At 40.5% G+C, this 25,410-nt stretch overlaps 1 protein-coding gene across 1 annotated transcript in view; it reads left to right on the top strand.

Annotated features, from left to right (window-relative positions):
• RELN (reelin) overlaps positions 1 to 25,410 on the top strand; it is a 293,553-nt gene that overhangs the window by 26,208 nt on the left and 241,935 nt on the right. The window contains exon 2 of the mRNA XM_075491501.1: positions 22,864 to 22,974. Coding sequence (XP_075347616.1) covers positions 22,864 to 22,974 — 111 coding nt within the window. The remainder of the gene's footprint in view (positions 1 to 22,863; positions 22,975 to 25,410) is intronic.

Here is a 25,410-nt window from a genome sequence, read left to right as displayed (position 1 = left end):
GGGGACAAGTTATCTCCCCAGCATTGTCAGCAACATACACAGCCAATTAGGCGTTCACTTTCCAGCTGTTTTTCCTATGTCTATTGAAACAACAGTGATGTCCAAGCCAGTATCCACCATTCTTTCATTTGTAGTCCATATTACATACTGGAAAACTTCCTTTTTCTGATATTCATCTGCAAGTCCAAGTTCACCTATGTAGATAGAAGTGTTGTTCCATACTAATTTGGTTTTTGACTCCATATTTATACTCTGATACACCAGGAACAGAAGTTTCTTCAGGCCCTCTGTAATGCAGAATTGCTATTTTGTTTTCCTCTCCTCCTACTGCTGGACTGTGTCTGGCCGACTCAGACTGGTGGCCTTCTCCAGGACTTGCATGTGGGCATCGCACCACATGCGGATGTGAGTATCATTGCCCAGAGGTGTACCTAAGAAACACAATGAAATTCATATCCAGGGTTATTTTTTCCTAACACAACCACTTCTGGGGGCTCTGGAAATTTTGTTTATCTTCTCACACATTAGATGTGATTTTGAACTGATCCCAACTGGTCTGAGCTCATGGGCTTCCCTCTAAAGTTTATCCTATCATTTATATGGGATACCCAGAGCTTTCCATTCTGGGACAGCTACATGTGCAGTCAGGGAAGAAAAACGTCGTGGATGTTTGCTGTTAGAGAAATCTTTTGGTTGATCCAACTCAGCATCCAGGTGGCTGGTGTCCTTGTGGTTTGTAATTCTTTAATCTCTTTCTCAAAGTGATTGCTATCTCTTTGGGTCTGTGTTAGAGTTTCTCTTCCTTAGCATATTCCAAGTTAGTCCAAATTTTCCTAGCCTCCTGTTTTGGGGAAAAACTTAGTCTGTGCAGTCAGGTCAGGCTGCTAATCAGTTAATTCACCATTCTGGCCTGAAAATCGGTTTTCCCCAGTCTGCTGTGGCTGTTTCAATAAGAATCCCATCTGTCTGCAAGGCACTCCCTGACTTTTCTGGAAAAAAATTCAGAAGTTTCTAGAAATTCTTTTATGTCAGTTTTGATTCATCATTTTGGTTTGGTTTTAAGCTTTCTGAACTCTTGGTCAAGGGTCACTTTGATGTCATGTATCCCTCTGTGAACGTTGTGACTCATATTACTTGCACCTTTTTGATGCAATGGTCATAACACCTCTCCATTGATAGTAGATCCCATTGAGATTATCTCTTTTCAGGATCATATGAATCACTTGCAGGAGAAGAAGAAATTGGTAACTCCCATTTTTTCTTTGATAAACTCCTCCTTATTCTAATGAAGTCTTGTTTCCTTGCGTGCAGGCGGACATGAGATGGTCTCTGAATGATTTCCTTGGGCAACAAGAAGGAGTCTCTTTGGCCATTGCAGGGCCTTTCCATCAGCCAATAAGTGTGTTGGTCTCATGGCTGTGCTCAGCACAGTTGTTCAGATTATGTCCTTGTATTTTCTTTCATGGTTTTTCTTTTAATTTCCTCATACTTTGCTCTCTGTTTTTCATAGAAACACACCACTTCACAAAGGAACTGCCAGCAATACTGTTTCACATGTGTATGTCTGCTCTTGGACAATGATGTTCAGCATTGGGCATGAAGGACCCACTTTTGTTTAACAGGTTCTGTAAAGGACCCTAGCTGCTGCTTACAAGCATCTCATTAGAGGACAGAATTATTGCTATTTTTTTAGTTTACTTACCAGCAATATTATGAAATCAGCAAAGGGTAATCTCTGAGGCAGGGGTTTTTGTGTGTGGAAGCTTTGGTTGTTTGAGGTCTCTGGGTATAAGTGTGGGTTAGCAGGAGCACGGAGTTGTGCAAGGACTGAAGTGGAGCTTCTCTGTTTCATCTGCCATGTGTGAGCATTTGTGGCAGATTTGGCTACTAGAAGGGAGTGACGTTAAAGGGTGATGCTTATTTTTCCTCAAAAATAGATGGAGAGTAAAGGTTTGAGATCTCTTCTTGGTTTTGGGGTTTTTTTGGTGGTTTTGGGGGGCGGTTTTACTGAGTTTGTTGTTTTTAAGAATAGCTGATATGGGGGGGCAGGCTGTGTCTTGGCTAATGACCTACATATACTGATTTTTATGTGTTATAGCTTCAATGGTACGGTATTCCTGATAGCTATGGTTCTCTTTGAACTTACCAGTAGTATTAGGTTTATAGTATGGTGATCTCAGTTTTGCAGTCTGTAATGAAAATGCAGGAAAAACCATGTAGAATGATAGCTATATATTGAATTTACGCTGACTGACGAGGGGGAAAGAGATGAGCAGGAGTTCAGGTATTGCAGAATCTGAACTCCAAACTGTCAGTCTAAGCGATTTGAAAATGAGCATGTGTTCATAGCATAGGCTTTGCACTGTTTGTTGTCCTCTTATAATTTCCACCGAACTTCAACAGTTCTGTAGTATTGTGTTTTTGTAGTGTTTTATCTAGGAATTCAGAAGTAATAAAGCAGACAATCTCAGAAATATATTTATAATCAATGCAAGCATTGTATTAATAGAATCAGCATCATATATGACTCAGTCTCTTCTAAAGACAGCCTTCATATCTTAATTTTAAACTTTAATATGTTTTTAAACACTATTTTAAAACTACTTATAAATGACTATAGCAGTTTTTATATATTGTATTTTAAATTACCATTATTGGCAGCAGTGAAGACAAATTTCAGAGTGTTTGCTTTTTACAGTAAGGGAATTTGTGGACAGATAAATATCTATATCTCTATATATTTTTGCTTACCACAGCTGGTGTTCTGGAGCAGATTTACTGTACTAACACACTAACACTAATACGCTACAATTTCTAAAATGCCTTTAGCATGCCATTTACACTCATCTGAGAGATTTCATGGAAGTATGATATTAGTAAGCCTTCATGAGTAATCCATCATGCCTAGGAGACTTAATCAGATTGCATATGTACTTACCCCTGGCTTAATAATTGTTATTTTCATTATTACTGTCCTTATTCCTGTTTCATCTGTGGTGAAAATGTTGAGAATTTCAGTTGGAGTTCAATACATTATAATCATGGTTTTCCACAAAACACAGTCCAGCACAAAACCTACAGCCACAATTCAGATGTTACATGTAGTAAAATCTCTTGCTATTCCTTTTAAAGGACTGTACGAAAGTTTAATATTTCTGCAGGACTGATGAGGTAGAAGCATTAAATATTAAAACTTTTAAATGTGCAGAACTGATTAATTCAGAATATATCAGAGCTGCTTATAAATGTTTAATATCTGTATTTTGCCTGATTGTCTATAATTTAAGCTATGTGCTTCTTCAAGCACTGTAGGACCAGGTACTCATCTTTTATTTCTAGGAATGGTTTAAACATCATTCCTTTTATTACAGGTTAATATTAATGCCTGGACCTTCCGCTGTTATTGTTCATTCTTTCATAAAACCTACTTCAGAATTAATCACCTAAAGTCTAACTGAGAGCAGCTGTTAAAGCTCTTTTTAAGTGTACCTTTCACAAAAATACGGTTTCGTTAAAACTTGCACAAACTCAGTAGGCTGAAAGCTGAAATTTTGTCTTTGCAACACTTACGCATTTCCTTAGAAATGCAGAAATATTTTGGGGCAGGATTTGGACTAAGCGAGACCTGGACTTAGGCTGAGCTTAAATTTGGATCAGCTTGGAGCTGTGTTATTTCACAATGAACAAATTACACTAAAAAGCTGAAGAATGAGCCTTAGTATCTATGGGGAAGGAGGGATAGGCCTGGCAAGCATGTTGGCGTGTGGCTGGTGAACCCCAAATGGATTAAAAAAAAATCACTGTAGTGGTGACCAAGCCAAATGAATGATGGTGGAGAAAGAGTTTCTGTTCTGACTTAAAAAGTTCAAAACTTTCTAACAAGATGGTCTTCATTAAGTCTGGTTATGCCTATGGGTTTTGGTAGATGAGAAAAGCTCCTCTCCCGTGTTCCTCAATATTCACATGAGATCCCAAACAAAACAGCTTTACCACATTCAGAGTCCTGGGAAATGCACCCTAAATGCAGTGCTGCCAGCTGGTAGGGCTGAAAGTGGCATCAGTCAGGTTGGGTTTAGCTTGATAAAGCTGTGAATTGTTTACTGTTGAAATTTCCATTGAAGTGTCCACCTTGCTGGTTTGTTCTTTGGCAGGACAAACTGCAGTGGGAGTCAGCAGGGGGATGAGGAGAAGATGCTCCCCCTCACTGGTCCTGGGCTTGGGGGTCCTTGTCCTTCCTGGTCTGCAAGGGCCCAGAGTTGTTAATGGCTTCCCAACGCTTCATCCTGTGTTGGCAGTGCTCTATGTTGTCCGTCTACATGAGTTTCCTGAGACCTCTCTTCTGTAGCGCAGCAGCTCAGAGAGCTTCATGTGTTCACAAGAACTATATGGAAGACTACAGATCTATTTGAAACTTAGCTCTACGCCTGGTCTGACCCCCAAACCCCTGTATCATTCATCTTCCAATTTACTACGTCAGGGCTGGTAAAACTCCCAACAAACAAATCGGCAAATCCTATACAGGCAAACTCTTGACCACACATTTTTCTTCCCCCGAAAGCTACTTTCTGCAACAATGCTCTGCCTGGAAATGTTTCCTCCACTGGGACTGGTACAACAAGGAAGGAGGGATGGACCTCATCTTTTTGCTGTTCATTCTGCTGTAGCATGGCAAGGCCCCCACCAGGGCAGTGCCCCACCGGGCTGGAAGAAAAACAAAAACCCTGTAGGAGCATCTGTCCCAAGGCATATATGGTCTTCCAGCACTCAACAGGAAGTACACTTAGCATACAGCATTAGCAATGCTCTATACCATTTCATTTTCTTGCTTAACATGCTTTAAATTATCTTCATTGCATTTAGTGCTTTATCCCGATCTCTCTGAAGTTAATGGCTAAAGCTCCATTGCCTGTAATGAGGCCCAGCTGCCTGAGAATGCCTTGAGTATAATAACAGGCTAGCCAAGCAATTTGCTGTGGTCCAAGGTAGAAATCTTGCTTTGATGCAGTGTTTTTCCCTTTTGAAGAGTGCTTCTCTACAGCACGATGCATAATTCTTCTTGCTGCAAAAAGCAAACTTGAATTTTAATGGAGAAAAGAATGTGCACAACAATGCTACAGGTTAATACGCTGGTGTGCATCCATAAATACCAGTTTCAAGAGTGTTTGCTTGAATTAAATCTATCTTGAATTTTTTGCTGTCTAACTTTCTGAGGTAGTTAAATGTAATCTGTCTCTGTAGCACGTATTTCTCCTTGCCCTTGGAGAACTGTGGGAATGTGAAGGAGAGGAGGTTGCATTCTCTCCATCTCATTACGAGGATGAGGGACATGGTTCAAGCCCTTGGAAGTTGTCCTTGGGTCAGAAAGTGGAAGTCTAAAACCAGTGGAAATCACATAATATGACCTTTTGCCAGGGATTTTGGAGGGAGATTGCATCTTGAACTCTGAGGCAAGTCCTGCTCAGAGATGTTGCCTAATGACAGCTTGGTTTCATTTTTACTTTGTTCTTCGGGTCTTGAGAAAGTGCCAAGTTCTCCCAGTTTTCAACAGGATAATATAAACAGCAAAATGAATACATTGCCCAAGCTACTTTTGCATGCGAGCTCACAGGAAAACTCTGTTTAGTCATGTTTATTTCGGCGTTGGCAATAAGGAAAAATATATCAGATGTAAAAGAGAAAAAAAAATCATAAGGAGGCATTATAATACACTCAGTAGAGGCAAAGCGTACCTTTGTCCTCCAGGAAATGGAATAAAACCAGTTCCAGCAGGAATGATTTATAATAGAAAACGTGGCTTTCACAGAATGAAAATTTTTCTTGGAAAAAATCCTCCATTTTTCTTGACACTTTTTTTTTTTAATTTGGAAAACAAAATTTTTGAAAGGGGGATTTTGACTCAAGTAAAAACATTTTTTGCCTTTTTTTCAAATTCATTTAATACATTTTGTTCTTTGTCACCTCAAGATTAAATTACATTTTCTTGTTTTGATATGTAGTATCACAAAGTCTGTGGTTAGGATCTTACTGCCTTTACTCTGTCGGTAGGTTGGATGTATTAACTAGACTGTAAAACTTGAAGCATAACGAAGTGCCCCTCCTGGGTGAAGGGAGCATCCAGCAGAAAGTGTTTGGAAAGGATATTTAAATGTTGATGTAAATAAAAAATAAACTTTTTTGTTTCAGTTCAACAAAATGAACTGAAATATTCAATTCTAAGCTGAAATGATACTCGGGAAAATCAAAGTATTTAATTTTCATTGAAAAAAGACATAGTAAGAATGTTTTATCATTTACAAATTTTTAAGCATTTCAGTCTTCTAAAATCCCTTTGTTATTCCACCTTTTCATATTTGAGATAACGATAAATGTTCAAATAATATTGGCACTGCACTAATTATTGCTAATATTTATGGAAGAGTCTTATTTAGCAAAAGAGCAAAGTCCAAGCTTCTTAGGATTTTGGGTAGGAGAATGCACATTTACGTCTGAGCTAATGTGGTGGAAGATGTACAGAAGTGGATTCCTAGAACACCTTTTGTTTTGTTTTGTATTTCAGTGTGCTCTTGTTGACTTCTATCTATTACATATTTTGCAAGTATAGTGTACAGTGCATCCCAACTGATGTGTGGACCACACTCGTGTCCAGGTATACCTTTCTGTACCAACCTCTGCTTATCTGATTCTCCTTGCTCATTCTTCCATGTGCAACACTGAGAGGATTAGACAGATGTTGGAGTCATTCTTCGAATCAGCCGCAGAATTTCAAAGACAGAAGTGGAAGAAAGTATTGAATATATGCTTTCCCAGATGCATGCTACTTATATTTATCTATACCAATTACTTTATAGATAGATCTTTATGATGTATGAAGTGGCATGACTACTTTTAGTGGTGTCTGGCCACTCCTCTGTGCTTTAATTATTAAATTAGAGGGAGACATTGAAGATGTGCCATTTTTCCTCAAAACATGTGACTTCTCAAAGAGTCCAACTTCAAACATCTGCAGTAAAACCAAAGTAGAGTCTTCACCTAGGTAGAAAGTTTCCCTGATTTTACTCAAGGTACTACAGATTCACAGTGACCTTGCTTGGTGAGTCTGGACTGGGCAGAATGGTAGATGTTCATCTTCACATTCAGGCACATGTTTCTTCTCACCAGTTGCTCAGAATTTGCTGCCAAGTATGGGTATCTGCTGGTGATAACACAGTGGAGTATTTTCTCCTTCTAGTTGTTCTGTGGGAAGGGATGTTGGGGTTTGGACCCATCACAACATACTGGTGACACTTCTACCTTGACCTTAGTAATCCCTGAGGGGAAGCTGATTGAAATGACTTTTTTTATTTTTGCACTGGAACAGGGGGTTGGAAGAAGAGCGTCAACATTTAGGTAAGATGTGCACCCGCTAGTATGCTTGCATTAACGGCCTATCTTAGGTGGTTGGTGTCCCTGGGAGCTTATTTGATAACCCAGTTTATTCAGTGGTGTAAAGAGATGCCACAAAACAGGAGACAGAATGACCAGTTAGGGTCTATGGATTTAACTGCATTCCCAATGTTACGTTGCGTTTGTCCAGTCAGTGATGTTTGCATCAAATACACGTGACTAACTTTGCCACTTTTTTTTGAGGGGCGTATTGCTTTCTTGGTTTTACCCTTAAAATTTTCATTGACAAACAAAAGAAGAAAGGCTGGGAAGCTAAAAACATCTTCGTGTTTTATCTGGCACAGATATGCTAGTTTTGGCTCTTGGCTAGCTTGGCTTCTTGTTGAAGATACCAGCACAAGTTATTCTGGCAATTAATTTAGTTCTTCCTGTTACTAACCACCTCTTCTCTAGGAGAGTGGCTGTGGTAGTCATACATCTTAGTTTGCCAGGTAGCTGACTTTCCGAGGGTGTAACTGTGCTTTTTGACCCTTTTCAAATTGGCATGAAATAATGGAAATTTTTAATCTCAAATAAGCATTTGTCAACATAGTAACAGAAGATGCCACGTGATATCCCATCCATTTGCCCCATTAGTCGCAGTCCTCTTCAAACCCTCTACTGCCAAAGAGCACAAGTTGCATGCTCCCAACAGCAAAGCCCTTAAGTATGAGGCATGCCCTAGCTCCGCTCCACCCAACTGACTCACGTCTCTGCCTAAGGCAGATCTGCTCTGAGCACTATCACTATGACATGAAGTTGCTCTGCCGATTCCTTGCATGAAAACTGTCAAGGCTACATTGAAACGTTAGGGTTAGCATATTTACCATTTTAGCCCTTGCCACCCTCCTATAATAATATGCAGAGCATCACTTATTCTGGAGTTACTTCTTAGTAATTGTCTCCTGTGGGACATGAAGACCTCTGTGACACATTGGCGTACAACCTGGGGAGCTGTAGGCTTGCAGCAAACCAAGGCAGGCAGCTGTGGGATTTTTTTTCCAGAGAGCCAAGTGTCTGTTTCTGCTCTAACAAGATATGAGTCATAGCAGGGACATGGCTGTGAATACTTATCTCTTTCATTGGGATGTGCAGAGTAGAAGGAATTTCAGCATGGAAAGAGGACATGAACTGATTGTTAAAAATCTGCTAGTTGCTTGGGGAATTTCTGGTACTGGTATTATCTGGGATAGTTGTGCACACCAGGGACAAGAACCATCTTGTTCCCTTTTTTTTTCTTTTTTTAAGAACAGAAAGTGACCATTTGGGAATTAGCTGTGTATATAAAGTATTTAACAAGCAACAAAATGATAATGACAAGTTCATCCAACAAAAGTCATCGTGCAGTCATTTTTTTCTGTGTGTGCATGGCTTTGCTTTATCAGAATGTTGGGCTCAGATTTTTTGTGAGCGTTTAAAGGTGGCAAAGCATCTGTTAGGAAGTGTCTAGAAACAGGAGTCTGGAAGGGACCCCTTTTATCTTCAGATTTAGTCCTTTGCCCAAGCAAAATAGAGAGAAGGCAATTTGTGGATTTTCCCCCAGAGCCCTGCCAAATGTTTCCTAATCACAACCTGCCGCAGTCCCGTTGTTCCAGCCCTCCGTCTTTCTTGCTCAGTAGCTCACCATTATAGCAAACCTAACACAAAGAGCAAACCACTCGCCATAAAATGATATACCTACAGTCATACCCTTAGTGAGGTAGCCATCAATTACTTGGCATGCTCAGCCTTTACAAACCACACTGTAAAGAATTGCACTGTAAAGGATAAGCATATGTATTGTATTCCTGTGACCATCTCTGCCTCTGACCCATTTAGCCACATATCCATAAAGATAAGGCAAACAGATGTGACTGAGCTTTAATATTGCTCTTATTTTAGGAATTTTATTTCTTAAGCACATTATTTTCATTACTTTGACTCAATTTTCATTAGGTGTGTTTTTAAATGTCAAGGGACTAGTGAATGTTTGGGGTTTTTTTTTCAGGTTCTTTTCCATGTTATTCTGATTTGAACCTTTGGAAATAAATATTTTTCATTGATTAGACCTTGCAATATTAATATATGATGTGTGGTCAAAGGATTATATTAACATTTGCTACGGTCCAGTCATCACTCATATGCCAGAATTCAGTACAAATACTACTTTATATTTAGTATAAACCCTACTATATTTTTCCCATATGAATCTTCATTTGCTCCATCCTGTCCACTTGAACTTAAAATGTCAATCAATCTCTAGGCTATTTTGTAGTTTTATTCCAATTTATAGATGAGGCTTGTCTAGCTTTTTTTTTTTTATAGCATTCTGCACTAACTAAATGAGGGACTCTGCTTAAGCAGAGTTATTTTGTTGCATGAATCACACATACAAAATTAAATCACATTTTTAAACTCTTGTGCCCTGTTCCCATAATAATCAGCATCATGTATTTTGGTCCTACCTCTTCTGCTCATGGTTCTCAGCAATTCTCAGTGCATTTCAGTCCTTTTCTGTACCCACTTTCTTTACTTTTACCCTTCTCATCAGGACTCTTGTGCACTCTCAGCCCCTTGCTCGCCAGGGACCTATAGCCAACTCCCAGAGCCTGACTCGGTATCTACTTTGGGGCTGGGCAGGCTGCGACACAGACACTGCTGATTCTGCTGGTAGATCTGTTGTATAGAAATTACTCTGAGATGAGCAATTTGGGTGAGGAGGATGATGTTCTGCACGCTCATGTCCAGGTAGATGAATCCCCAGTCTAGTATTAAAACAAAAATCTGCACATCCAATGTGCAGCTGCTATATTGGATGCCCAACGTATTTAGACTGCAAAGCACCAGGTTATTTAAGGTCTCTTATTACTGCAGTCCATTAAGCAGTCATGTTAGGCTCTGGTTTAAGGAAGATAAGCACAAATATATTAAAGATAAATGGAGTCAGAAACTTTATTGCTCTCTCTTGTTCATGATCTAAACTATAAGAGTATGCCAAATTTCACCTGAATTATGTCACACAAGGAATCTACTGTGAGGAGGGAGGACTGAGGCTGATGAGGAAGAAGTGTCAGTGTGATGGCGTGATGCCTGAAGTTAAGAGTGGTCAAAGTGGTCATGGGGGCTTAATAGCAAGGTAACAGCATCATATACCATACTGTTCAAAGCAGTCAAATATAAGGCTAACTGTGTTACTATTACAAAGAAGAGGTGGTGTGTGTATGCAGAAACAAAGGGAAAAATAATGCAGAGTATGTGGGACAGGATATTGGCAGTGAATCTCAAAATATATCACCTCAGTGCTAAGCATGAGTCAAAAAAAAAAAAAAAAGTCAAATTGAAACTTAGGAATTACGAGGAAAGGAGTGAAGAGTCAAACGGCCAGCATCATTTTGCCACCGAGTGTGCAATACAATGATATGCCCAGATTTCAGTGTTATGGGCAGATCTGGTTGTCTCTGCTTGGAAAACTCATAGTAAAAGTAGATGACGAGAGAGAGGAAACATCTTCCGGTGTAACGGGAAACTGACTTTAGTTTCCTCAGTTTTGGAAAATGAATGCTGTTAGTAAAGCAAAGATGTTTCACTGTTACTTAAAATGCAAGAATTTACAGAAAAGAGAGCTTAAAAAATAAAGGGAGAACATCTTCACACGTTATATATTATTAAATCATGGAGCTCCTTGCCACCTGAAACTGTAAAAGTACAGATACAGTTATTTAAATGGCTACTTAATGGTTCATTGATGACTATTATATGTCACAACCCAGTGTACCTAGAGATGGAAGCGTATGCGGAGGGGATGCAGGGCTCATTCTCTGCACACCCCGTTTCTTGTACTCCTCTCAAAGCATCTGCAGCTGGCTGGGGTCAGGACAACTAGGTTGGAAGGGACTTTTGGCCAGCTCAATGGGACAATTCAGTTACCTAAATACGTGTGTAGTGCTGTTTGCAATAATGTCCAGCATCCCCGGCCCCTGCCTGCCAGTCCGCAAGGGCAGGAGCTTGCCACTTGACCTGTGCTGTACTTGCTGCCTTCCTGTGTCCTCCTCGGAGTGCCCTCAAGAGGCACCTGGCTTTAAGCAGCTGAAGTGAATTTTAGCATCTGAACTCTCGTACTTCTCACCAGCTAAAGATGCTCTGATTCAGAACTTCTGCTCTCTAGAACATGTTAAGAAAATCCCGTGTTGAAAGTTTTTGAAAGTAGTCAACACAGGTTGTGTGCATTTGCAATCACTGTCACACTTGCACTGGTACTAGAAAATAGGTATTAAATTTTATAATGCACCAATATAACTTTGCAGTACATTAGGACTTGGATAAACATTATTTACACACTTCGAGAGCAACAAGCAGGCCTTCAGTGGGCTGTGTTTAAGGTTTCAATATGTTTCTAGGGCAAAGTAAAGAAGTTCTAAAGCAAGGAAGAAGCTGACCTGTTTGGTTTGTTTTTTTTTTTTAATCTATAAAGAATGTAATTGGAGGATACAAGCTGTAAGGAATTTCTTTCAGGATGTTTAGGAAAAGATAGACCTGTTGTCTTATATTTGTCTAGGGCTGTATTTTATATTACAGATGAGTAGTTACAGAAGAACACTGCATGTGTGTATTTTGATCTGTAGATGTTTCCTTATTCTCCAGTATCACTGGAACTCATGCACTTCACTATATTTGCTTATCATAATTCATGTGTCTATAAGAGGATTTGTATTCTTTTAGCCTGAGGTAAATATGTTCAACATCCTGGTTTTAGTTGGCATGCTTCCTTAGCTAAAATTAAGACAAAAGTTCTTGCAAATGTTTAGATACTACTGAGTTATAATGAATTCCCAGTAGATAATTATAGTCTCTTCCAAGCCAGCCTTCATTTTATTTTTTAATGCTATTGTTAGTTGGGTATTGAGTAGTTGTTTGTCTTTTGAGGACAGCAGAATAAAGGGATTTAGCAAACTCTTCTGAAAATCTGAACACTGCAGTAATGTTCAGACCTTCTAAATAATTTATTGAGAGCACAGCCAACAATATGAAATTTTCATGTATGGGTATCAAACAGGCAACCTCACATAAACTTGAAAGGCATGAAAAATAAGGTTAGGCTTCAAAACAGAGGTCAATATTCTCAGGCTTAGAGTAATAAAAAGGTAACCACAATAATGTTTAATCTGTTTTTAAGAAAAACCTTATGTTGGTGCATTTCATAGAAGCATGACAAAATTTGAATTTGAAACTTAATAAGGAGATCGGTGGTTGCTGAATAAGGACACAAAACTGTTCAAACGTAGACCAGCGACCAGGCTTGTTTCATACCCTTTGTAGCTGGTGAGGTCTAGGAATGACCCTGGTACTCTTCCCATCTGCTCCTGGGATAAGAGAAATAAAACACTATGACTGGCAAAGCACGTTTCACAATTATTTAAGTCTAACCATCACGTACATACTGTTAATGCGTATGTTGCCAGCTGTTATGTTATGCTACTAACTCTCATATTAACAATATTTTGTTGCACAGAGGTGAATTTTAACAAATAATATGATTGGGTTTGTGTTACATAAACTGAAACTATAAATGGCTGTCCTCATTAATCCTTATTGGAAATAGTGTTTAGATGATCATTCTTGTTTTGGCTATAGTATGCAATATAATTCAGTGGTTGAATTTTGACTTGGCAGCTTCTGCTAGACACCATTTTTAGAGACATAGCTGATGTACATTTTTGTGAAACAGATTTTGCTTCCTACCCAGATTGTTTTTACTGCTTAAACTTCATTAATGCTGTTCAGGGCTCTGTGAGTTATCAAATGGAGTAACAGACGTTTACTGATATCCTTTGGAGCTTCTTGGTACTACAACAGTGCTTGCTAAGTTGCTAAGCATTAATGATATATTTGGCATGGCACAAGAAAGAAGATAAAGATAGTAATTGTCTCTAATGTCCTCGGGTGAGCTCTGGGTGCTGGGATGCTTAATTCCTGCTCCGCTCCTTCTGATGTGGGTAATAGTTGGACATCTAAATAGAAGCTGGATAATGAAGTTACTCTGTGTGCGTGGCTTTTGGTGGGATTTATCTCAGTTTGGACATCTTCAGTGTTGACATCTATAGCTGAGCTTTACAGACTAGGCTCCCTTTATAGTCAGTGGGGAGAATCAGGCATTTCTTGAGTGTGATTCATCTGGCCTGTTTTAGACATCAACGTTAGGGTGAGATTTACAGGCTAAATGGGGTGACATAAATAGATATGATGTTCTCAGGAGCTTTATATAGCAGTAGCACATATTCACTGGGCCACTGACTGCAACCTCCATCTCCTCCTTCCAAGAAGGCTGCCCCAACTGCAGGAATACAGAACAAGCCTCTCTCTGTGCCAGCTGGTATTCACTTTTCCCATACAAAACGCAATGCCTGCAGCTGAGGGACAGTGGCTGGGCCACACAGACACCGGGGTTTAAAATATTTTAGGATATTTGCTTGGCAAATTCAGGTTTGAATTTGCTCTTACCTAGATGGAGCCTTAGTTAGCCATCTGTTGGTCAGGAAGCAGGCTGCTATGGCAGGGGCCAGTCTTATCCCGCCTCTGCCAGGTCTCTGGGCTGTGCCAGCATGTTTGGTGATGCCAGCTGGAGTGAAGCACCTTGCTGCTCAGCATGGCCAAGTTTCCGGTGGCTTTGGGTATGGTCAGAAACATATTTAACTTAGGGATTTTGATGCATGAGAAGTCAGGCTCTTGGGTGTAATTGTGGAATCATGCACCTGTTTTAGGTGCCTGAGTCTGTCCACAGGTCTAAGCTTTGGAGTCTTCACTTTTAGTGAGATGCAGGCTCTGAAGCATCTCAGAGCTTATAAAAAATGTGACCAATCCTTTTTAGTTTAGGAATATAAGAATAAACTCTGGTTATATTGCTGCTGATGTCATTATCACTGTCTTGTTATGAACTTTCAAAAAGATGTTATAAGTAGTGTCTCTGCAAATAGTTCTTTCACAAGGCTGATAGGCTACTCTTTGCATCAGTGACAAATGATGTCTCTGTATATCACGTTACTGACAACTTGCCACACATCTGCAATCTATTTTCAGTTCTCTGTTGCTCATTACCAATTTAGGAAAGGAATTGAAAAACTATGGAGACAAAGAGATTTGATGGAGCATGGGGCAGAACCACTGAAACTAGTACTGTAACGCAAAGCAATACTAGACCTGATTTTAAGCTGTCTAGAGCAAGGTTCAAAACTTGTGCATTTTTACTCCCCTCCTCCCAAGAGCTGTTGGTAACTGGAGCTGTTGGTGAAGGCATCACAGGTTAGAGATGGTGCTATTCAACACGCCATCAGTCCACCTTCAAGAAAAGTTCACTGGTGTGCTGTGGCGAGGCTGGTGCTTTGGTGTGGGCTTTAGAAAACTGTTACTTAACTGAGAACATTTTCACTTGTAAAAGTGCTGTCCCTCACCCATGTCTATGTATTCAACCATGCTGAAATGTCTTTCATTTTGGTTTTCTCCCACCTACCTGGGGAAAATCAAAACCAGTATGAGTAAGAATCCCATGGGTTTTCTGCTTTTGTTTTTGCTGGATGAGGTGTAGACCTGTGATTCACACTGTTCTTGGGTATCTGTCTGGCATTTGTATCTGAAATTGCTGCATAAATATGAACTCCTAGATTTTGGTTTCTTTTGAAAGTAAAGTATTTCTGTGAGCAGTAAAGGTTAGTTTGATGTCAACGTATACGTCACTATTTCTTAAGAATTCCTCCTTTTTTACTAATAGGCTTCTGAGTGCAATTAAGTGTATACAGTTTCTGTATTCTTGTAACAATGCACACTCCACCATTAATTTACAAATAGATTTATCAGCACACTATTTTGAATGCATACTTCTAAAACTCTACTTGAGTATTTATAGATTTCTTGTCACTGTGGTGTGCAAACAGTGCACTTTTAAATAAGGCATCAGAGCTTATTCTCTTCTTACTAGCAATTTCATCTGTAGTTGGCATTTCAGGGGTGATCTGGTATTTTAAGGATTTGGGCTTAGTATTATCTGTGCCCTGTAAGACAGCACTACATGCCAGGATGGGTTTACACTTGGGCCACTTGTGTTTGGCGTTGCATGGTGGTAGTGTAAAGGTACCATTGCCTAAAAGAGGGGACCAGCTTGGGAAGGGATGAAGAACATCTTCCATGTGTTGGTTCATCTTTTGCACAAACCCTTCCCAACTTGCTGGGACTGCAGGTAATGAGTCCAGAAATCCACTCTGGGGGCACCACTTCATTTCTGCTTTTAAAGCCATTGTGAGCAAAGCCAGAGAGGAAAAATTCAGAACAGGAGGAGACCAGTGTGGGCTTTTGATCAGGTCATGTTGGCCAAGAGATACTGAGACGCAGCCAGCCATGGCATGTGCCCCTGCCAGAGCTCCTTGTGCTCGCTGGGCTGCTGTTCGCTCCCCCATCCCCGCTCCATCTCTGAGCTGGCAAGGCTGGTGCTGGGGGCAGCGTGAGACCCTACTGCGGGGTGACTTCTCGCCGGTCCCGGTGGTGTGGTGGGAACGTGCTGATGGCAGAGCTGTCTCTGCCCCGCCTGCTGCAACGAGCTGGTGCCTCTCTCATCTGCAGGGATAACATGCAGCACCAGGTGACAATTCTGGCACGAGGTGGTAGCACACTATATACCAGCTGTTTTTAAACGATAGTTGTGACCACTTCCAGATGCTAGTCAGAGATGTTGTTTAGGTGAAGGTGTGCTAGCCTTGGTGTGCCTGTTGTCGTCCTCCTGGCATGCCGTGTGCCCAGTGCCTACAGGAGTGGCATGGGTAGAGTTTAAAGAAACTCAGTATTTGCCGATGAGGCAACAGAAAATGATACTCAGAGGATGGACTCTCTCTGTGCTGGTCTGCCGGGTGAATTTGTTCAGGAATGAGTTCTTCCTGATCTTCTGAGCTGTATAAGGGAAGTCAGTGTTTGCACGCAAGCATGTGAGCTCGGGTGGTCCCATGTACACTGCCTTTGGATTGCATTCCCACTGCTGGCTGTTTTAGGGAGTGTTAAGCTCTGCTTGGCTCTGAATGTAGTGTGATATTGATAGCTTTTGCTGTATTTGATGTTAGTCTCCATTTCTTTTTGCAGTCTCCTGTGAAAGCCATGACACTGTGAAGGAACACAGGCCTCTCTGAACAGTGCCGTTGCACACCTGACTTGCATTACTTAGGGACTGATATGTTTTTTGAGGAGTCAAGCAAAAAACTGAATGACTTCAGTATAAATAATTTATGTCCTAAGAGGGAAGTTTCCAGCTATGGCTCAGGTGTGCAAAGATGCAATATTACAATATGATAAGGAACTGGCTTCGACTTTGAGAAGAACCTAAAAAAATGCCTGTCCTTGCTTTGATGGAGGGAAGTCTCATTTTCGGAAGTTCGTTGTCTGCAGTGATCCCATTTCACATACCAAACTTATTTTCTGTATTCTTCATGGTATACAAAAGTGCACTTCTACACTGCCGCTATGTGTCTGACTCACATCATAAACAGTACACAGGGCTTAAAAGATTTTTGCCTTTATTAATTCTTTCTTGAACTCTGTTAAATCTCCACTCATGCTGTTTCATGTGTTGTAGCTGTGTCTCTACATCTAGTCCTTTTCCTTGCCCTAAAGCTTTTAAACTCGGTGTCATCCACAGCAGCTGCAAATTCTGTGGAATTTCTGTATATATCAGGCCTCCTGGTGATATTTAGCTGATGCTGAAGAGCAGCCAAATTTGGTAAGACCTGTCAGTGGCAGGTATCTCCTGAGATGATCCCCTTCCTCCACCTGCCTTTACAGTTTAGATGCATTAACTGTACTACATTGAATATTTTGAGTGTCAGTCAAAATGCAGCTATCTTTTCAGAGAGTAAATCAGTCCCTCAAGAGAATGTCAGGCAAATTTTATGCAATTACTTACACAGATTAATAGATTTCTATCATATTATATATGTTATGTGTAGCATATAACACTAGAAACACAGTTTAAAAGATGTTCATAAGAATAGCATGAGTCTCTCAGAAATATCGGAAAATAACTACAGTTCAAAACCCACTTTGTCTTTTCTGTTATGCTGCTACCTCCACCTGTGGTATAATTTCAGCAGCATCCTTGCTAGCCTCCTTCTTCCTGACCCGCTTCCTCCTCGAGGCTCCCGGCATCATGTCAGCTCCCGGCATCGCCAGAGGCACCGCTGTTCCTCGTCCCACGGGAGCCACCAACGCCGGGGCTCTCGCAGAAACCTGTTGTGGGAAGCGCGAGGCGTCTCCGAAGCGAGGCTGCCACATCCCCTCTGTTCCCAAGGACGTAGCACCCAAAGCTCCCTGGAGATGCCCGGCGTTGGCAGGATGAGGCCAGCCTGCCTGCTCACTTAGCCGGTCTCTGTAGTGACTAGGCGAGCACAGCAGGGTGTATGTGCTGAGCGTGCAGGGAGCTGCAGTCAGCAACTTTCCACATTTTTTTTGGGTGGAAAATTGAACTGAACTGATGATTCTCAGAAAAATAGTTGTTTCAAAAAAGTTTATTTGACCACAACTGTACGACAGAAAGAAGGGTAGGGCAAAGTGGCACCAGAGGCTACTTCTGTATTATTTCCCAGCCCCGATACGATTTTTTTATAGAGCCATTTCCTAGGCTTTTACAAAGTAAACTGAAGTTATGCACCTAACCCATGTATTCCTATCCACGTGATTCATGGACAGGAAGGTTTCATATCCATCATGGAAACACTGCTCACTTGATTCAGAAGGCGGAGTAAGAGATCATCGTGGGTTGCCGTCGGGCTGTCAACCAGCGTGTGAGGCTGACCCAAACTTTGCTGTTGCCTTTTACAGGTGGTTTTGTGCCTGGTCTCTCTCCCTGGTCACTGTGTGAGTCCCTTGTACTGAACATCTCCTCCAGGGTTCCCAGGCCACAGCTGCACATCCCATCTCCTCCTTTCCATCACTTTCTATCTGCTGCTTTACCCAGCTGTAGTCCCCTCTTCCCCATCGCTCCCCAGTTCTTCTCCAAAAAGTCTCTCTTCCCCTATTCCCTGTATTGGTTCCAGCGTCACCACCTTCCCCATCCCAGTTCACTCACTGTCCCCTTGCCCTCAGATCTGCTTTTGTGTCTCCTTGGTTTAAGTTATTGGGGGTGATGTTGGTCAAACCTTAGGAGCAACTTCATTTTTGTGGCATTTTGCACATTTTGCAGCTTTTTGAGAAGTGAGATTCTGCTGAATTGATGTTTTCTCATCAGAAGGCTTAGGCTTTTGATTAAGATCCCTTTCTTTCCAACCAGCAGACGTGACTTTCTGCTTTAAAACACAGAAACTTCCCAGATGAAAACACCATCAGAACTGATATCTCCACAAAGCACTTCTGCTTCAACAAAGCAGTATAGCTGGACTAAAATGTATTTCATGGGACTTTTTTCAGCAAGCTCTATTAGTCAGCGAGTGCTCTAAGAGTGCTAAATGAGGACAGAATCTCCAGAAATATTTAGATGCTAAAAATGAAAATGCCTCTGTTGAGCATGTGTGAACTCTGATTTTTTTTTTTTATTATTTTTGTGTGTGTATATATATAAAATATAATTTGTCCAAACTTGGACGACAGCTCTCACACTTCAGAGTGGAAGAGCTGCTGAAAGCAAAGGACACTGGAATTTTTCAGCCAGGGCAACAGAACATTTTTCTCTAACCTCATCTCAGAAACGAATAAGTGTTTTGACTGAAATTCCTCCTCCCTTAAATAATTAAATCAGTCTGAGGCAGACACTTACCATGAAAAAAAAAAAACACGAAAACAAAACTAAAAAGCCCAAGAGGGTAAAAATTGGCAAAGATCTCAGGAACTGAAAATAGAAACAAATGTTGGGCAACTTTTAAAGTAGCTGCTATCAGCTTTGCCTCTAATATTTGCAGTGTGCTGTTGCCTAATCAGTAGGTTGTTCCCATTGCAGCCCTCCTGTATTTCTTGGGAAGATGTTCTCAGTCCCTCTCGCTGGGCTATATCAAGGCAGCCGAGGGCTTCCTACTTACATCTGTGCCGTGGGCTCCCTGCTCCCATGGGCTCTCTCACAAGCTCCCTTACCGTTCCTGGTGTGAGGGCTGAGGCAGGTCAAGCTGGGGCTCCCACTCGCCCCGGTGCACCATCCAGAAGGGCTGGCCACGGGGTGCTGTTCTGCGGGGGTGGCAGGGTCTGGCATCGCCCCTGCCCAGCTGAGTGGTCCCCAGGGCTGGGAAGGGCTTCTCCCTTCTTCACTCACCCAAATTCTCCTCCCAAGGAAGGGTGTTGTGGAGGATGGGGCAGAGCCTGGTTGGACTCGTTGTAGAGGAGACTCACTGCTGTGTCGCCCATTGGGTACCGTGGGGCGGGTGGTGGGGCTGTGCCAGGGCCCCCCTTCCTGCCCAGCCCCAGGTGCCCCATGCAGCTGTGCCCCTCCAGATGTTTTCCAAGGTCCAGGTGGGTCTTGGCTTCAGCTCTCGCTCCTGAAGCGCTGAATATTTGGCATCAACTGCATATGGCATGAGCCAGTGTAAAGGCAGAAGCAAAGCCTGGCAGAGGGGATCTCAGAGGAATCTCCTTGTTGCTGTTGGAAGGAGAAGCTGAGAGCCTTCAGTAACAAGCCCTAGTCCCAACATAAAATCATGGTCCTGTTGCTGGGCCATGCATTAGCACAGCTTTCCTGTTCTTGGTCATTAACACTTGGCATGGTGTGTGTTTTCTTTCATTTTATGGGAATTTGATGTATTTCACCACCGGGTAGAGAAAAAAATCATCACTGAGAATGTCATGATTAATTTTTTTCCTCTTGAAGAACTATGAAATTATTCTGAAACATATGACACGTGTATAATAACAGCCTAGTGCTCTGTTTTTAAAAAATGTGCTAGAGGCATTGTGCAGTTTCCCAGAGGCTTAATGAGGGAGCCATACTGTGTTGGAAATTTTTCAACAATAAAAATTCACCTATTACATGCTTATGTAAAATGAGGGTTGACAATCACAAATATGTCCAAAATTAAATACAGACATTGTAAAATATCACTTCTTTCCCAGAGAGAAACTGGTCACCTGTTCACAGTAGGATTTTGCATTATATCCTATTCAGTAAAGAATAAGATGCTTCCCCACAGGGAAACAAAATGGCAGCAAAGTACTGGCCCGGTGCCCTTCTATCAATGCTTTTCACTGACTGTTTTGCCAAGTCTTCAAAAATAACGCATAGGCATATTTTTTTCAACATATGTTTTGCCTCTTTGTTGGTTTAAAAGCACAAAGGGAAGAAAAGGTTCTGCATTATTCGCCACTTCATCATCAAACGCAGGAAGAATTCATTGTTTGCTTGTTTGATTTTCTTTTTCTCTCCATAATACTTATTTTATTTTTAAAAAATCTAGTCTCTTTTGCTGTTCTTTTAACATATATCTCAGAAGTGGCCTCTTCTTAAAAATTGAGCATATGGCTCTGAACCTGTGGCTGCATTCAGGGAAGTGTCTATTGCAAAACACTGAAATTTGGAGTCATGGGAGCAGAAAAGTTGGATTCAGGAATTATTCAGTATACTATTGAATCAAAGAAAGGAAGATAATTAAATATAGAGTGGAAGAAAAAATTAAGCACAGTAAATATTGCTCCTCTGCTCAGAACAATTTAAGCCACTGTCAATGTTTGTACGTTCTTTAGATATTTAATAGGAAGTTTAAGCCAATGTGGACCCCAGACGAAACACTGAATGACTGTTGAGATTAAAAAACCCGCAACTGTTTCACTGCTGAATGTGTATCACCAGGGATTGTACTGGCAGTCACCTCGCAGCGCCTTGCTTCAGCTCCATGGCCAGTCACTGGCTCATGATGTTTCCAGCAAGGGAGAGCAATATGGAGAGGTGGAATGTGATGTAGGGAGAAATCAGAGTTTATCAGCAGTCCCTGTCAAGCACTGATCTCTGTGTGTTAAGAGGGGGAGGGGAAAGGATTGAAGTATGAAAGCAGAACCAGCACGGTAACTAAGGACTTGATGTATCTTCAGTGTGTGAGGCTGCAAGTAATGAGTCTCTTCTTCAGCAGGGAGATCCTTTTGTGTGGATGTCCTTGCAGGTTCTTCACCCTTTGTAATGCAGTTTAAAAAAAGAAAAAAAAGTCCTATATTGTGGGCCATAGATTTGCAATGGAGTTTATCCACATTTATTTAAATATGGGTAAAGATTGTAGAAAAGGATGATATTAGACAGACATTAAATATAGAAAAGGATGATATTAGACAAAGGTGAGGAGAGAAAGAGAAGAAAATTCACCTCATTGTAAAGCTATCTAATTAATTCATTTTTTGTAAAATTTCCTAGTTCTGATTTTCAATTCAGAGGTACACAACCTAATGTTAGAATATTAAATTAAAAAAAAATGGACAGGAGAATATTATGAAGCAAAGAAGGTTGCGTGCTGCTGTAGGATTAGAGAAGTCATTCCGGCCGCAGAAGATACTGCATTTATATAATGGGAAAAACCTAAACCTGTCACTTAATAATTTAGGTCTTTCCAAGATAGAACCACTGAAGCTGATAAATGTACAGTGATACAATTTGAAAGGTACCGAGGTAAAAATGTGAGAGTTAGTGTTTGCAAGAAGCAAAAAAATATTGCAAGATTTGTCAATTCTAGTGAAGAATATGTGGATTCCAGTGTTACTTGTAGATGCTATTTTGATGATTACTGTTAATATCTAAGAATGTCTTAAAAATACATTAATGAGTTATTTAAATACACATAATCTGTAATGACCCAGACGCCCATATAACTTAAGTGTATAATACTCTAATATGTATGATAACCCTAACTTAGCGCTCTTCAAGTCCAGAAAGAACAATACCATAATCCTGGTTATTTCACTGCTTTTACTATAGTCTAATGTCTTGACAACTACTTACAAGCCACATATTGCAATGCTACATTTTTCTAACTCATTGTGCATTTAGTGTATAGCATAGTTTTGTGCTTCTAGCAAAGGCAACTTCCCAAGCAGAGACGGCCACGACCACCCTTTTGATGTTCATTTCAGATCCTGTTGTAATGCTCAATTTGTGTCTGGTTCCTGCTGCAGATGATTACTGGTACATGACTTATGATTCGTTTAGGAACAGAAGCTGAGTCAAACACCAATAAATGCCAGTCGTTTACGTCTAAAACAGTCAATTTGCTTTAAGTAAACCCTGAGGAAGCTGTACAGGAGCAGACTGAAACTTGGCACACACAGCTTGAATGCTGAACAAGTTGTTTGGGGAAATTACCTGGGAAAGCCAATTTAAAGTCACTGAAGTGTCATAAGTATTGGGGGAATTCAGATGAATTTGCTGTACTGAATGATGGCATCTCATTCAAGTGCAAGAGTCTGCTCATGGAATGTGTATAGGATCTTAGGTACTGCTTATAAATAATTACACGTATTTTATTCCTCTCATTTCAGTGACTATTTCGACAAGTACCTTCTTTGATGGCTTACTGGTAACTGGGCTCTACACCTCTACCAGTGTTCAGGCTTCCCAGAGCGTTGGTGGTTCCAGTGCTTTTGGATTTGGTAAGTCCAGTGTAATTTACATTCTGCAACCCAGGGTAATGAATACTTGGTTGTACAGAGGACATCAAGAACAACACAGTTACTGAAACAGGTTAATTTAGGTTGAGTAATCAACAATACATGGAAGTCAGCAGAAATCAATGAGATAAGGCAGTGGTGGCTTTTAGACAGGTTTTATTTCTTCCTCTGCTTTCTTTGTCTTTGGTCAGCCTGGTACGGGTATACTGAATTACATGAATTTTAAGAGAGAAAAGCCTCAGCAACTAAACTGGTTAAAATAGCCATTTCTAAATGGTGTGACATTTGGTATAAACTAAAGCATTTAGCACAAGGCGTCTAACTGTTCTTGGGCTGAAAAACTGATTCCTTTGAGCTTATGTCAACCTACTTTTTCCATTCACTTAACAATAGCGTCTTCCTTAAAACCAGAATGGTGGTTAAGGTATTTTATGTAACCAATTATTTTCCACATACGAAAACCACAATTGTAGTAAAAGGGGTAGGACAGGTTTTGCAGAATTATTATATATTTCAAGTTCTGCTGTTGCATTCAGCGGTAGCAGCCAGGCCAGCTGTGCTAAGGACAAGCGCTTTTGAAAAATCTCTTCTAAATTTGTGCAAGTAATTTACAGCTATACCTTCCACAGTTTGTTATTTGGTAGCATTTTTTATATCCTTACAAATAATTGTAAGAATTGTGTTCCTCCAAGTGGAGGATCTCGGTGACCCCTAACGAGCAATCTGGGGTGAAGGTACAAAAATAGGTACCAGTCATCTAGGACACCAACTGTGCTGCACTTGCAGTAGCATGTTTAAATGTTCATTTGTCTGTTAGGGTTAAACTTAGTACTTTCTTCATAATAATTTTTCATAGTAATTATCTCTGCTATAATGCATGTGAAACACGAGTGGCGTGGGCCTGTGAGTGTCATACAGCAGACATATGTTGGCTGGTAAATGAAATAATGCAACATAAATAGCACATTATTTAAAACTGTATTGAGGAATAATTTGAGAAGGGCTTTGCCTCTGTGAATAGTACCACCGATTGACCTCAAACCTTTTGCTTTGGTCTTTCAAAGGGAAGAGCACAGCTGCTGCAGGTATTTCATGTCTTACATAAAATGCACCAGAAGACCCACTTTTCTGGAAGAAGTAGTACTGCTGTTTCTCCTTTCCCACCGTACTCTTTACAGGATGAACAGGATCTGATGGAGTAAATGAGAAGGAAAGCACTTATCAATGTAAAATTTTGGGGATGATCAAGTTACTGGCAAGTTATTATCTTGCCTTAAAATAGGTGTTTGTACCATGTCATTGGGGAAATCATGGCCCTGTATGGCAAACTCACTGGGCAAGGTATACAAGCCATGTTTGATCACATCTAAATATTTAAGAATGGAAATTAAGCAAAATTTTAAGAACCTAAATAGCTTTGTGCATTTACAAAGTACATCATCTGTATTTTTTCCTAAATTTGTATCTTCATCTGTAGAACAGGGCTGTTATAGTGAGTGTCTCACTGAGGTAGATGTTAAAGTAACATGTGATGTGTGACAGGAAAAAAGATGTGGCCTTTTTTAACTTGCCAAAGGTAATTTTCTAGCTCTTCATATGTTACTTTGACCATTCAGTTGCTGGTAAGATAACCAACAACTAAGCTGCATTCTGTGGACCAAAAGAAGAGTCAAGCCTACAGGCTGGGAAAATACGGAAGCCAAAGAGATGCAAAAGCAGTCACGCATGGTTGGAGCTACCTCATTCTGCTCGTCAATACAAATTCTCAAACATTATGCCCAAGGGAGGTCTGCTGCTCCATCTTGAGCATGACTTCATCCATGTCAGAGAAAAACTGCTGCCATCTGTGACCTTTCTTTTGAACTTTCTGCAGGCAAACTGTAGGGTCAGTTGTGTTATGGTTGTTAGTTATGCAACATTTTAAATAAAAATCTCATTTTGCTTTTTTTCTTTGCTAGCTCCTAAGCTTGCATATATATTGAAAAAAACCACTGAATGTTTCGAAAGAGCTGATGCTCTTGTGCAGTATCTTTGCAGTCACAGTAAACAGTAAACAGTGAAGGAAAAATGGCAATGGCTTTTAAACTTAATTTTATATGAATGTTCAATCAATGATGTACTCATGGCTCCCAAGACTGAGAACTACATAAACATTTCCATTCTCTACTCTGCAGTGAGAGATGAGAAGGCTGGCCTCTTCCAAAAAACATTTAGCATGTGAATGATATGCTTTTTAAAACAATTTGGTAGTTTTAAGAATTAACAATATTTTAAAATCTACCATCTGCAGTAGGAAAAGAGAATAGTGTCCACTGTATTTAATGTATTGTTTAATAAAATAGTAATGGGAAGCGCATTGTTTCATTTTCTGAAGAAAACATAAAGCACTTTCTCCAGAAACCCTGGATCCATCTGTTG

Source organism: Mycteria americana, chromosome 1, assembly GCF_035582795.1.
Source record: "Mycteria americana isolate JAX WOST 10 ecotype Jacksonville Zoo and Gardens chromosome 1, USCA_MyAme_1.0, whole genome shotgun sequence".
NCBI lineage: Eukaryota > Metazoa > Chordata > Aves > Ciconiiformes > Ciconiidae > Mycteria > Mycteria americana.
Note: the sequence above shows the minus strand (reverse complement) of the source record. Positions and strands in the feature narration are given on the sequence as shown.